This window comes from Microtus oregoni, unplaced genomic scaffold (genome assembly GCF_018167655.1).
Source record: "Microtus oregoni isolate MIOR12 unplaced genomic scaffold, Mior012 000014F_ref0000157, whole genome shotgun sequence".
Classification (NCBI taxonomy): domain Eukaryota; kingdom Metazoa; phylum Chordata; class Mammalia; order Rodentia; family Cricetidae; genus Microtus; species Microtus oregoni.
In genome coordinates, this window is record NW_024543073.1 from 9,439,135 (window position 1) to 9,453,466 (window position 14,332).

Genomic DNA, 14,332 nt, shown 5'->3' on the forward strand with positions numbered 1-14,332 from the left:
TTAGGAGGGAGAAAATGCTGGAACAAATGAGTAGATAGAATTGATTTTCTTGTGATACCATCAGTAGAGTAGACACCGCAGTAAGTGCAGTCAAGGGTGAGCAAGATGGATAGCAATGTAAGATCGTATGGATGGCTGCTGAGATGACTCAGCAAGGACAGAAGTAGAGAAGCAACATTACCTCTTGTCCTCTGACCTCCACAGTGAGCCATGGCATGCCCATGGCTTTCCCCTTTCCTCAGTTTAATGCGGCATTCTGAAACCTTAAAAATCTTTGAGATAAAAAAGGCACGTGGTGTGACATTAGGTATGGAACTCTCCACCAGAGATATCCCAGACAACTGGAAACACGCTTCAACATGACTTTCTCCTATAAGGAAGAAGTGTAATAGGAGTGGTCAAGGGGCCACCTGAGCAGTGGCAGAGTCATTCTGCTCACCTTCCAGCTGGGTAGTACAGCATCTCTTCAGGAAGGGGACGTGACTGGTAACGAGCGATCAGCCTCTCTCACCAAATTTCTAGTCCATGTGACAGAATGAGAGCATGCAAATGACCACAGGCTTAAGTGTTGACTAAGATGGGACTAAAGTTGTTAAGTCATTGAACTTTTCATACAAACCAGAAGATTCCAAAAAAGCCAGTGGATCAGCCATGAAAAGATTTTAACACCATAGTAAGCCAATAATTATTTGTGTTGCTAAAATACACCAACAAAAAAAAACTTGTTAAAGGAAGCAAATTGCATAAAAGTTCCTTTTATATGTGGACCTTGACCTGTGCTTTGGAGACTCTTTTGGAATTCTGAAGAGGGAAAAAATCAAAAGGACATCAAACTTTTAGGAGGAGAAAGGAGACAGGTGGATCCCTGGAGCCCATTGACCAGCCAGTCTAGCTGAATTGATGAGCTCTGGGTACAGAGAGAGACCATGCTGCAGAAAGTAATATGGGAAGACATCCAACATGAGCTTCTTCCCTCGTATGTACATGCACACCTATACTCACACATGAACACAGACCACACATGTACAGTAACAACAGCAACAACAGTAACAGGAAAAAATACTAGTTCTTAAAAATGCTAACAAGTCTGAAAAAGAGACACTGTAGGTTTACCAGTGTCTGGGTGGGTAAGCAGTAGAGAGTACATCCCAGATACATCAAATACATCAAGAAATAGTAACAATAATTTCTGTGTCTAAAGGGAACCCAATTGATCACTCAGCCAGTAAAAGCATTTGCTGTAGAATTGTTCTGTTGTTGTTATTTTAGACTATTTAAAATGCGGACATTTGTTTTGTGTGTTGTATACTGTAACATGACTGTACACCTATGCATGGGGTGGGGTGTGCTTGTCCATGTGTGCTTAGGGACCAGAGAAAGGTGGCACATGTGCTCCTTTCTTACTTTACACATTATTCCCCTGAGATGACGTCTCACTGAGCCTGGAGCTGATTCTCCGTTCTCTGTGCCCTTCCCCACACCTAGCTCCCTCCTACCTCTTGCACTAGATTGTGGGTGCTCACCATGTCCAGATTTTTCCATGAATTCTGGGGATTTGAACTCAGATCCTCATGTTTAGACAGCAAAGCACACTTAACCACTGAGCCATCTCCTTAGTCTTTTTATTTATTTTGAGACAGGATCTCTAGCTCATTATAGTCTGAATCCTAGACATGCAATTAAGGATGACCTTTACCCTTTCAGCATCTTGTCTCCTGAGTATTAGGGTTACAGTTGTGTGCCATTTAGAGCCTCAAAAATACTAGGCAAGTGCTCTCCCTCCTGAGCTAAAACGTGGATGATTTGATCAGTGGGTATTGACATTGAGTCTTAACACAAATATTTTAGCTTCTCTGGCTAAGAAAATTAGAGATGCTACATCACTACTGCCAGGTGGGTCTTTGCCCTGAACAAATCCTTGTTGAATAAGAGGAAACACTCCCTGCTTTCTGTGAAACCTTCTCCCTTCACCCCAGTGTTGGGATGGATGGGTTGATTCCTTAGTGTAGCCTGGCTTCTGTGAGGTAAGGTAACAATTTTTCTGTCACACTGTTGTGTGTAGTAAATTGATTCTTCTTCTTTTGTCTTGTCTTGGTCCTTTGACTTAAACAAGTTAGTCTTTTTATCTGTGCTGTTTGGTGTTTCCAGGTTGCTGACTTCTTGAGCTCAGATTGTGGAACATCTGAGGCATGAATGAAGTCACAGAATTCACATCCTGTTCCAGTTGGAACTTTGTTGGTAGCTCTGCACCTCTTTAAGGCATCTTAACATTTGTTTGCTATATCATGCCTAGGGTTCATGACTGTACTTAGCAAGAAGTACTGTAGGTCAATCTGTGCAGTATATTTCTCCAGCAACAGGTAAAGAATTTGCTAATTAACTTTAGAAAGCTATTTTCTTCAAGAACTCACCACCTGATAAACAGAGTAGGCATTCTGACTTTGTCACACCCAGAGGACTCCATGTCCTACCACAAAGTACTTATTAGCATCCATGTTCATTGATGGTCTATTTACAATAGTCAGGAAATGGAAATAGTCTAGATGACTGACTGTTAGCAAATGATAATAAAAATGTGGCATACATATACAATGGGACTTTAGGCCATAAAATGAAATTCACAAGAAAATAAATGGAACTGGAAATTATTCTGTTAAGTAAGGTAAATAGGAATCAGAAAGACAAATATCATGTTCTCCTGTGTGAATCCTAGCTTTTTAAATTTTTAATTGTTACTGTATGTGTATGTATAATGTGCATGTGCAGTGTTCACACGCACTCTTGGAAGTTGGCTCTCTCCTCCCACCTTTATGTGGGTTCCAGGAGTCAAACTCAAGTTGCCAGACTTTCATAGCAAGTACGTCTGTACACTGAGTCATCTCATTAGCCCTGATCTGGCTTTTGATGTGGGGTGTGGGTGATTGGGTATAAATCATGAAACGAGAAGGGGAAGCACCGGCGAGGGGAAGAGGTGCTGAAAAAGGACATGGCAGAGTCAGAAAAGGGCTGGAAGGTGATCAGATGGTAAGGGTAGCAAGCATAGTGATAGGGGAGAAAAATCAACAAAAATTATATTCAAAATGGTTTAATAAAACCTGTCACTCTGCTAGTTTAAAACATCAGGTATCTTCGTTTGCATGAAGATAATAGTTAAGTTCTTTGAAATGCTCTCAGTGACTTCAAGGTCTCATACTTCTCATGACTGCAGGCTCTCCTACAACTACAGTTCACTAGTTGGGGAGACTTTTATGACTGCAGGTTCTATTACAATTGGGGAGTCTTGAGCATAACTTTTAAGCTCAGCTGCTTTTGCTCAGAACTGTCAGTTTTATTATGAATAATGCATTATATTTCTGTAAAGTCAATATACTCTATCCCAATAGGTTTTTGTAATTAAAATAATGTTGATCATTGCCATATGTTACTTAAGAAAGCAAGTATTTAATGATGTTTTTAGATTTATTTATGTGTAGAGTGTTTTGCCTGCATGAATGCATACGTACCACAGGCATGCCTAGTGGAGCTAGAATTTCAGATTAAGGTGAGCAGCCATGTTGGTTCTTGGAACCAAACCTGGATCTTCAGCAAGTGCTCTTAACTGCTGAGCCATCTCTCCAGCCCCCAAATTGCAAATGTTTTCTGTAGCTGGCTTTCTTTGGACTGCCAACCAACTCCCGAATCATGTCACAGAGACTTATTATTAGTTATGAATGCTTGGTCTTGTCTTATACTTGTCCAACTAGCTCTTATAATTTAATTTAATATGTTTCTCTTAATCTATATCTTGCCTCAGGGAGTTTTACCTTTCTTTCATTCTGTATGTCTACTTTTCCTCCATTTCTGGCTGGCTGGCTGGCCAGGGCATCTCCTTCTCTTTTTCTCTCATCTGTTCCTCTCCAACTTAGATTCCTCCTCCTCTTTATTCTCTCTGCTCACCAGCCCTGCCCATCCTCTACTGCTTTGTATTAGACCAGTCAGATACATTAGGCAGGCAAGGTGAAACAACAACACACCTTTACATAATTAAACAAATGTACCACATCTTTGCATAGTTAAAGTAATATTCCACAGCAGTTTTCAGATGCTCACCTTTGGCTTCTGTGCCTGCTGTAGAATGATGTGTTCAGCTCAGGAATGAGGCCTTGGTGTCCTCACTATTCCTCTCCTATCTCTCTTGCAGGGAAATGAGTATGGACATCTTTCTTATCTTAGATTTGTTATATACTCGGCTTTGGTAATATGTGGGGCCTGATTTAAATTTCGTGGCACCTATATCTTTTATCCCTCAGTCATATTTTATCATCTGTTTATATAACTCAAACTCTGGAATTCAGCTACACTGGGCAAAGACATTCATGCACTCTGAAAGTCATGCAGATGTTCAGGATCACTAATGCTGGAATAAATGCTCAGTTTATACTAATACTGTATTGTTTTGTTATTACAGTTATAAGTCATTTAAATAATATCAGTGCCAGCAGTGTTAGTACTAAAAACTGTTTTTTCTTTTATATTGGTACAAATCGTAGGAAAACCAAACTGGTTGTATATATCAGGAGTCAAGATTTTTGGTGCCCTAGTGATTCTTCTAAAATGGATGGCATAGGTATCCAAAGAAAACAAGGTGAAGTTCTGAGCATAGTGGCACAAGCCTACAATATCAGTGTTTGGAGGTAGGCACAGGAATTCAAGGCCAGCTTCAGCTACATTACTTAGTCTGAGGCTAGCCTTGACTGCCTGAGACCTGTTTTAAACAAAAGAAGCTGAAGTGTAAAAAAAAGGTTACTTACACAGTACACAGAACAGTGTTTGTGGTGGAGTATTTAGCAAGGTTATAGATAAAACTGTTGATACTGTGATTGTGTTTACATGTGTATAATAGGTAAAAAAAAAAAACAAGTGGCATCAGTTTAGAAATCTCTGCATGTGTTCAGAGAGAATTTTGTGATAATATAAGGTGAAGAAGAGTGCTAATGTGCATGTGTCTATGAACTCACAACTTATATGTGCATGTGTCTATGAACTTACAACTTATATGTGCATGTGTCTATGAACTTACAACTTATATGTGCATGTGTCTATAAACTCACAACTTATATGTGCGTGTGTCTATGAACTTACAACTTATATGTGCGTGTGTCTATGAACTTACAACTTATATGTGCGTGTGTCTATGAACTTACAACTTATACGTGCGTGTGTCTATGAACTCACAACTTATATGTGCGTGTGTCTATGAACTTACAACTTATATGTGCGTGTGTCTATGAACTTACAACTTATATGTGCGTGTGTCTATGAACTCACAACTTATATGTGCGTGTGTCTATGAACTTACAACTTATATGTGCGTGTGTCTATGAACTCACAACTTATTTGCGTGTGTCTATGAACTCACAACTTATATGTGCGTGTGTCTATGAACTCACAACTTATATGTGCGTGTGTCTATGAACTTACAACTTATATGTGCGTGTGTCTATGAACTCACAACTTATATGTGCTTGTGTCTATGAACTTACAACTTATATGTGCGTGTGTCTATGACCTTACAACTTATATGTGCGTGTGTCTATGAACTTACAACTTATGTGCGTGTGTCTATGAACTCACAACTTATATGTGCGTGTGTCTATGAACTTACAACTTGTATGTGCGTGTGTCTATGAACTCACAACTTGTATGTGCGTGTGTCTATGAACTCACAACTTATATGTGCGTGTGTCTATGAACTCACAACTTATATGTGCGTGTGTCTATGAACTTACAACTTATATGTGCGTGTGTCTATGAACTTACAACTTATATGTGTGTGTGTCTATGAACTTACAACTTGTATGTGCGTGTGTCTATGAACTTACAACTTATATGTGCATGTGTCTATGAACTTACAGGCATAGCAGATGCTAATCACAGGCTGAATTCTTTTGTTTACTGTAGTGGGGCTGGGGAGGAACAAATGTTGATCTCCTCCCAACCTAAAAACACAGGCACAGATTAAATGGTGTTGTTTTATATAAACTTGGGCAAATAGCATCTCCTTACTTCCTGAGGGCATGGCCAAACTGTTGCACTCTAATCTCTGATTGTCCTAAGGTGATAAAGCAAAACCCACTGGTGGGTTCTCTTCCTTGTAGGATGCTTTTTACTAGAGCCCAGCACTGTAGATAGATGAGTTCTCCGTTCTTGAGGACTGGCACATCAGAGCAACTTACACTCGGAGGACCCCAGAACCCTGTCTGCAGGGGGCTTTTAGAAGGCAGCAGTTCTGCTGCCGTGGAGAGGTTACAAGACCACAGTGAGGCACGTGTAGGGTGTTTGTCTTTCTGACACTGTCTGCTTCTCTGCCCCACAGCTGGCCCTGAAGGACCCTGTGCACACGGTGTCGCTGCAGCAGTTCATCTATGAGAAGCTCAAGGCCCAGCAGGAGATCCTGGGGGAGCAAGGCTTCCAGTCCCTTATGGAAACAGTGGACACAGAGATTGTCACTCAGCTGCAGGAGTTTTTGCAAGGATTCTAAGAGCACACGAGCCATGTGGCCGCCATCCCCTTCTGAAATAAGCTGACTAGCCCAACCTGCCATCTGTATGTGAGAGCCTGCTGAGATGAAGTCATTTGTGTAGGAATATAAAGAAACCAAGACCATAGATTTTTACTATAAAATATAAAGAGTAAGTGTAAATCCCAAATATTAAAGTCAGAAAGCTATTCCTCAAAAGAATTTAATTTTATATTTATGAGGGGCCCTGTGTTTACTAGAGGTGCATTTATTGATAGTAGCTGCATTGCTTCCTGTTAGGAGAAGAAACTCGTTGATTACCTTTTAATCATGAGCTCTTAACACTTGAGAAGATGAAAGTGGATGTTCTAGATGTTTTTTCTGCAACCCAAATTAGTTGAATTTGGTTGCCTTATCCTGTTTTTTTTTTTTTTTAAGCTAATGAAACAAGTTTGAAAACTGAGAATGCTGTGCAAATGAGACAGTTAAATTTGTGCACCAGGGAGTCAAGATGCCCACTACCCAGAGTATCTTACAAGGGAGCTGTTTTCATCTGGGGGAGAAATCAGATGGTTTTACTTTCATTCTCGTAATCTGATACACGAATTGGTAAAGGCACTTGTAACTTTACTTTTAGTGCATACATGGAAGGCCCACTGAAGTGACCCTGTCGTACTATAGTGCCAAGTGGGAGACCTCTGGTCATGCTCTGGCCTGTTCCTTTGCCACATGGGAAGGCCAGTAGCCCTGTAAGCACCAAGAACCAGACAATCCCAAGTCCCCTTTCTGCTGTGACAGTCATGTTTGACTGTGACAGGCTGCTCAGTATTTATCCATCTCAGGTTCCTCAGTGCAGGGGTGTGTCAGCACCTCTGTGGCATGGGTGCGCCTCAGAGGACCCAGCAGCAATCCCCAGGGTACTAGCACTGACATCATAGTCTTCCTTCCTGTCCCTGTTACACTAAATGTGTAAGGGAGAGAATTGACGCCTTACTTTGCATTACTTGCCATTGTGAGGAAGCTTTAGAGCATCTTTTAAGAAATACTCAAGAGCAAGATTGGAAATGTTGTATCTTTCTATAGAGATTTGGGTACAGTATGTAACTGTGGGAGAACCACTACCCTTTGTAAGCTATGGAACCCATAATGTCTACGGATATATGATGTTTTCAGCAAAGAAAGAAAATATGGTCCAATTAAATTTTCCAAAGATACCTCATCTTTGACTCATTTGTCTGTTTTTCTTCCCTCCACAACAAAAACATAAAACAGTTCATTAAAACTTCCCAGTAGATTATAAAGTATGTTCCTCTTAAACTATGGTTCTAGTCTTCCACCCAAAGATGGTACCAATACTGCAGGTTTCAAATCTTCATTGAAAGACCAAGCGGTCCTTGACAGTGTTGTTTCTTTGCCATTGTTTCTCTGCTACAAGATGGACATGAGAATATCTTTCTTTTGCTTAATTATTTTCATTTGAAGCACTCCCAACCACGTCACCAGAAATCCCTAACACCCCAGCCCCAGCCCCAGCTGTAGGAAGCGACTGCCTTCTTGTTCTGGACGGAGTGTGTTACAGGGCACAGAAAAGGCCGAGCAACTGCTTCGCAAGGCAGCTTAATTTCAAAGCTTCCCGAGGAGAAGGATGTGGTTCACTTTTAAAATTGTGGATTAAAATAGTTTTTATAAAAAGCTCTGAAAAAGTATTCATATATATCATGTTTTTCTAAGCATAATTAAGGTTTTCTGTAATTATTGGTTTACAAGGTTCTATCCATTGACATATTGTAGTAACATACAGATTTTGATGAAGCAATTCATCCAGTCTTCCTATTGTACTATATATAGCTTTTGAAGGAATGGTCATTTCTATTGCACTTACATACTCCTTTTCAGTTTATTTTATATCCTGGAGACCTTTCCCAACCCTCTGCCAAGGCCCATGTGACCAGCAGTACCCTTCAAATTGGTCGTTCTTCCCTCTCTTCTGAGTAATACTAGGTAAGCCACATTAGTAAGTGCTAGTGCACTTCCGTGATTCTCTCTTGAAACTTGTTTCGTTTTAGGTCTTTATTCTACCCATCTTGTTATCGTCAAGTCATAGTGCCTGCAGTCTTCTAGGGTGTTACACTGTCTGGTGGGAATGCAGAGTGGCCAACATGACCAGAAAATGTGGACTCTGGTGGAAGTGTTTATTTAGAAGCAGCAGGCTAGCAGATGAGGATCAGACACAAAATAAATTGATACTGTCCCAGGCTGGTTGGTAACTGCTAAGGCCAGCTCGTGCACTGCACAGTGTGTGAGGCTGTTTGGAAGTTACTGGTCCCGTACTGGAAGTGAGCAGCCCTTGACTCTGCACTCCCAGTCATTTCAAATTAGTCACATGCAAAAAAACCACCAGTTTTTGAAATGCTGTCTCTTTGTAGTCCCACAATTCTCAACTGTGTGAATTAAAACAAAGTTCAACGTCAGAGTGTGTAGTCCGTTAAGATTTTAAAATCTACTCTAATAGAAATGGACAAGTTAATGGAAGCTAATGAAAGTAAAACGGGTAATAAAGAACAAAGGGGGTCAGCAGGATGGCCCAGTGGGTAAAGGCACTTCCTGCCAAGCCTGGCAACCTAAATTCAGTCTCTGAAACCCACATGGTAGAAGAACTCCAGCAAGTTGTCAGTTAACCTCCATGTACATCCTGTGCCCCCTCCCTCCAAATAAATAAAAATACATTGAAAACTATTTTCATTTCCACCAACTTTGGAAAATAATATACAGGAGCTTTATTTAAAAAAAATGATAGCACAATGAATCCCAGGACACCTTTTAATTAGATTACCAAGTACAAATGCATACATGTATGAACACAGACATGAGTTTTGTGTGTGTGTACGTACACATGCATGTGGAGCTGGAGGTTGACGCTGGGTGGATTTCACAGCTGCTGTCTACCTTTTTGAGGCAGGGTATCTCACTGACCCTGGAGTTCCAGGGACCTGACTACCTGTCTGTACACCCCAGTGCTGAGGTTACAAATGTGTGGGACCACACCTGTTTTTCCACTGCTGCTGGGGATCCAAACTCAGGTCCTCGTGCTTGCATGGCGAGTATTTCACCAACAGAGTCATCTCCCCAGTTCCTGTTCTTATTTTCTCCCTGTGCGGTTCAGATTGGCTTTGAACTCAGTCCTTCTGCTTCAACTTCCCAAGTGCTGAATTACAGGCGTGCGCCACCATGCCCAACTTAAGAATTTATTTTTGCTCAATCATTTGAAGGTTTTGTGATTGGGTTGGTGTCCCAGTACCACCACTGGAAACCTTGCTTCTTTACAGAAGATGGCTGGCTCAGGCTCTGAATTCTCCATTGCTAGGAGTCCTTGCTAGGGTCACGTTGGTAGAATCCTGAAAACTGATGCTGAGCTAGGTTTCCACATCAACTACCCCGCAAATGTCCTCTAATTCTAGCCTGCTCCCCCAGTACTCTCTCCATCCCACCCCCCACCTCACCCTCCTCTTCTCATTCCCACCCAACCCCAGTCCCTCCACAAAATCTGTTCTATTTCCCCTTCCCAGGGAGATCTCCTGAGCCCTCCTTGTTACATAGTTTGTCTGGGTCTGTGGATTGTAGCATGGTTATCTTGTACTTTACAGCTAATGTCCACTTGTGAGTGAGTACCTCCTGTGTTTGGGTGTGGGTTACCCCACTTGGGATGGCTTTTTCTAGTCCCATCCATTTGCCAGCAAATTTCATGATGTCATTGTTTTTAACAGCTGTAGATGTACCACCTTTTCTTTATCCGTTCTCTGGTTGAGGGACATCTAGGTTGTTTCCAGTTTCTGGCTACTATGAATAAAGCTCTATGACCATGGTTGAGCAAGTGTCCTTGTGATAGGATGGAGCACCCTTTGGGTGTATGCCCAAGAGTGGCATTGCTGGGTCTTGAGGTAGATGGATACAGACATGAGACAGCACATACCTTGTGTTTCTGCTGTGAAGGTGTTTTGATACAGTAAAACCAGAACTCAACACCCTCCTGGAGATGAAGGCAAATGCTGGCCTCTTTCCAAATGCCCTTTTTGGTATTTATAATGACACCTTCATGGGTGTCTTAGTGAGCATCCCATTTGGGTTGTGTTTAGCAAGCAGGAGCTCACCAGACCTCAGAACACTGTCTTCTGTTTCAGTCAGAGAAACAGTGCATTCCGGGCTAGCAAATCAATGAGACAGTAGCCATTTCTTTTTTTCTTTTCTTTTCTTTTTTTTTTTTTTTTGGATTTTTCGAGACAGGGTTTCTCCGTAGCTTTTGGTTCCTGTCCTGGAACTAGCTCTGTAGACCAGGCTGGCCTTGAACTCACAGAGATCCACCTGCCTCTGCCTCCCGAGTGCTGGGATTAAAGGTGTGCGCCACCACCGCCCGGCCAGTAGCCATTTCTTTACATGAGACTGTGAGCCTGGTCTTAGGGTAGTGACAGCTGCTGTAAGAACAGTTTGCATTTACCCTTGGACTGGGTGTAGCTTAGTGGTAAAGTGCTTGTGTCTCATCTGCAAAGCCATGGGTTCTAGCCCAAGCACCACAAAAATTATAGTTTTTTTCCCCCTGTAGGAAGAAACCGCGCTCTGTTCTAACCATCTCCCAAAGCCCAGGGCTCGGGTGCCACTAATCTCGGGTTCTGCCCAGTCCCATGCCGCTCATCTGAAGCCAAGTTTCTGTTTTCACTTCTATGGGCCTGAGGGGCTTGTGGTCTGCAGCACTGGGAGCCACTGCTTACATTTTCTCTTGAAATCTTTCCTACCCTAGGAAGCGGAGAGTTACTCATTAGCAGATCTGAAACAAAACAAAGCTTTCGCTCTTTGCTCCAGCTGATGCCTGCATTCCACTCCTCTGGGCCTGTCGGAATTTCTTTAGCCAGATAGGCTCTGAAGCAGGGTCTAATCCAGAAGGGAATATATTGATATCTGGTCATCCAGCCCCTTTTTCTTTAAAGCGGAGCATCGATTTTTATGCCATTTAATTTCCCAGTGGGGCAAAAATGGAATTGAAAGAAAGAACCGCTGGAGTTGCTGTGAGTGCAGGTTGGCTTACAGCATCCCCGGCTATCTGCCACCGGGCTGGTAGTTTCCAAGCAGAAAATAAACCTTTGGACTAGAACTGCCGTGTGTGTGTGTGGGGGGGGGGGGGGAGGGCAGATCATTGCAAGGGTTAGAGCGAGAAAGGCTAGGGAGGAGTTTGGGGGTAATGGAGATGCTGCAAGTGAGCCATTAGGGGTTTTTCTCCTTAGTTCTCACCTGAAATCAGATCCACTTTTCATTCCAAAAGGGGCGGGTCATTTCCACTAAGCTCTCAGCTGGCACGGTGTTTTGTTTTTTTTTTTTCTCATTTCATGAATGCTACAATTTAAGCAATAATCTAGAAGAACAACACTTTTGATTGACAGAGAAATTGTAGTTCAGGAAAGTGTCCACTGAGCCCAGAAATATATTGACAGCTAGTCAGGGAAGGGATGCCTATTGACAGGTCTGGAGGCAGTCGCTAACCATGAACTCTGTTGAGTTAAGGATGGCAATGTGGCTTATTTCTTCTTCCGGTTGAAAGGCATGTGCCTTGTGATGTCTCTGACGGCGGAATCGATACCATGAAATGGCCTTTTCTTTCATCCTTCGTGTTTGCTACAGCAGGATGCTGCAGGCAGGGTGCTCCAGGCAGATGCTATGGGTAGGATACTACAGGCAGGATGCCCAGAGAGCATGCTGAGCCCGGGAGCACATTGTTTCAGCCTTCGTGTTTGTTACAGCAGGGTGCTGTGGGCAGGATGCCAAGATCTAAGCGTTGTCCAGCCAGTGAGCACAGAATACTTTGTTACATGTGCTAGAAGCTACTGCTACTGGCAGTATGCAGTTGGGACATTAAACAAAACAAAACCGATTTACTGTAATACATTAGGGGTTGAGTCCCCCCCCCCCCATCTCTGTAACCCGACCTGGAACTATCTCTGTAGACAAGGCTGGCCTCAAACTAAGGAATGCTGGAATTAAAGGTGTGTGCCACCACCACCCAGCCTGGGATTGATTATTTTAAAATCTGTTTTGTTTGTTTGTTTTGTTTTGTTGAGACCCAGGCTGCCCTCAAACTTGTACATAACCTGTGCTTGAGTCTCTGATCCTTCTGCCACCAGAAATGCTGGGGTTATAGGTGTTTATCACCATGCCCAGTTTATGTGTGCTGGGAAAGAACCTAGGGGTTTGTGCAGCTAGGAAACCAGCAGTTCAGCCCTGAGTGTTCTTTTGATTGCCTTATGGTATGCCTTGTAATTTTTATTTCATTTTGTATATTTGGTTTGTTGTTGTTGTTTGGCTGGTTGGTTGGTTGGTTGATTGGATTTAGGATATTTTTGATGTTTTAATTTTTCCTCACTTTAAGTTAAATTTGCTCTTTGGCAGTTTCACGTGTGTGCATCCTGTGCACACAGAGTGCACACTGACCACTCTCAGCCCCAAGTCTGTCCCATCTCACTGTTACCCACAATCTCTTTGTCACATTCATGTATGTCTATTGTTTTCTTGTGTGATTCACTGAGTCTAACCAGGGCCATGGATTTGGAGGATTTTTTTTTTAAGATAGTGTGTGCAGTTCAGCCCTGAGTGTTCTTTTGTTTGCCTTATGGTATGCCTTGTAATTTTTATTTCATTTTGTATACTTGGTTTGTTGTTGTTGTTGTTTGGTTGGTTGATTGGATTTGGGATACATGCAAGAGTGGGCATATCACTGAGCATATTCAGTTTAAGGTCAGAGATCACTTGTTTAAAGGGACAGGGGGCTGGAGAAGTAGCTTAGCAATTAGGAGTACTGAGTACTATTCCCAGAAGACACATGGTGGCTCACAACCATCTGTAACTCCAGTAATAGGGGATCTAATGCCTTCTCCTGTGCACATGGTGCACAGACGTGAATGCAGGTAAAACACCCACAAACATTAAGTTTTTAAAAAAAAAAAGGAGAGGGAGAGAACCAGGTAGGTACTGGAAATAGGATGAGTGCTCATCTTGGCAGCATATATGCTAAAGTTGGAACAATGCAAAAAAAATTAGCATGGCCCCTGTGGAAGGATGGCTTGCAAATCCAAGAGGCGATTTCTATTTTTTTAAAAAGAAAAAATGATGCAAACGTGACCATGCTTGGCTCAAGGGCAAAAGGTGAAGCTCTTGGATAAGAAGCTTCTGACTATGGTAGGTTTAGCATTACAGCGAGTCAGACTTCCATTAGTTGGCTAAAATAATTAACCTGTGTTAGGTAGCTAGCTGTCAGCTGGAGGAGAGGACGTTATTCTGGAGCCTTCTCTCATAATCAGAGGCTTGTCAAACCAAAAACAGGAGGAGCAGGTCCCTAATTATTGCTCTGAATCCTAGCTCTGGGCCTGGGAAGAGACGGGATATCATTAATTGATAGCAATCAAACCTGGTTCCAGGAGATTAATGTATAGGAAGAAGATTTCCAATAAAGAATGAAAATATACCGTTTTCCTTCCTGCAAGAGTCAATCCAGATGGGCCCATCCGTCACCTGGGCAAAAAGAAGTCTCAGGAAAGCTTAAGAAATAGTATAATACCTGCCTAAAATGTAAATCAGGCTTACGGTCCCTTTGGCTGTTGTACACTCTCACTCCTTGAGAGACCTCCAGGCCACTCTAATAAATTCTATCCATTTCCTACTCCAATCTCTGCATCTCATTGGAATTCCTTTTATGGAGATTGCAGGAGCCGGGGAGCTAAGGAGAGACACGGAGGGACTTCAGACTTCAAATGCTAAGAGTTACGTGGCGACCTTGGCTATCGCTTCTAAATT

The 14,332-nt window shown here is 42.3% G+C and overlaps 1 protein-coding gene and 1 non-coding gene across 5 annotated transcripts in view; both read left to right on the forward strand.

Annotated features, from left to right (window-relative positions):
- The window catches only part of Ipo11 (importin 11), a 168,501-nt gene extending 160,783 nt beyond the window's left edge, over window positions 1-7,718 (forward strand). For all 4 annotated transcript variants that reach the window (XM_041663574.1, XM_041663576.1, XM_041663575.1 and 1 more), the window contains one exon: window positions 6,356-7,718. In XM_041663574.1, the coding sequence (XP_041519508.1) occupies window positions 6,356-6,520 (165 nt within the window). In that variant the 3' untranslated portion in view covers window positions 6,521-7,718. The remainder of the gene's footprint in view (window positions 1-6,355) is intronic.
- A 5,807-nt stretch (window positions 7,719-13,525) lies between these two features.
- Window positions 13,526-13,632, forward strand: LOC121456010. Its single transcript, XR_005975564.1, has one exon. It is a non-coding gene; the product is annotated as a U6 spliceosomal RNA (small nuclear RNA).
- Window positions 13,633-14,332: the final 700 nt, after the last annotated feature.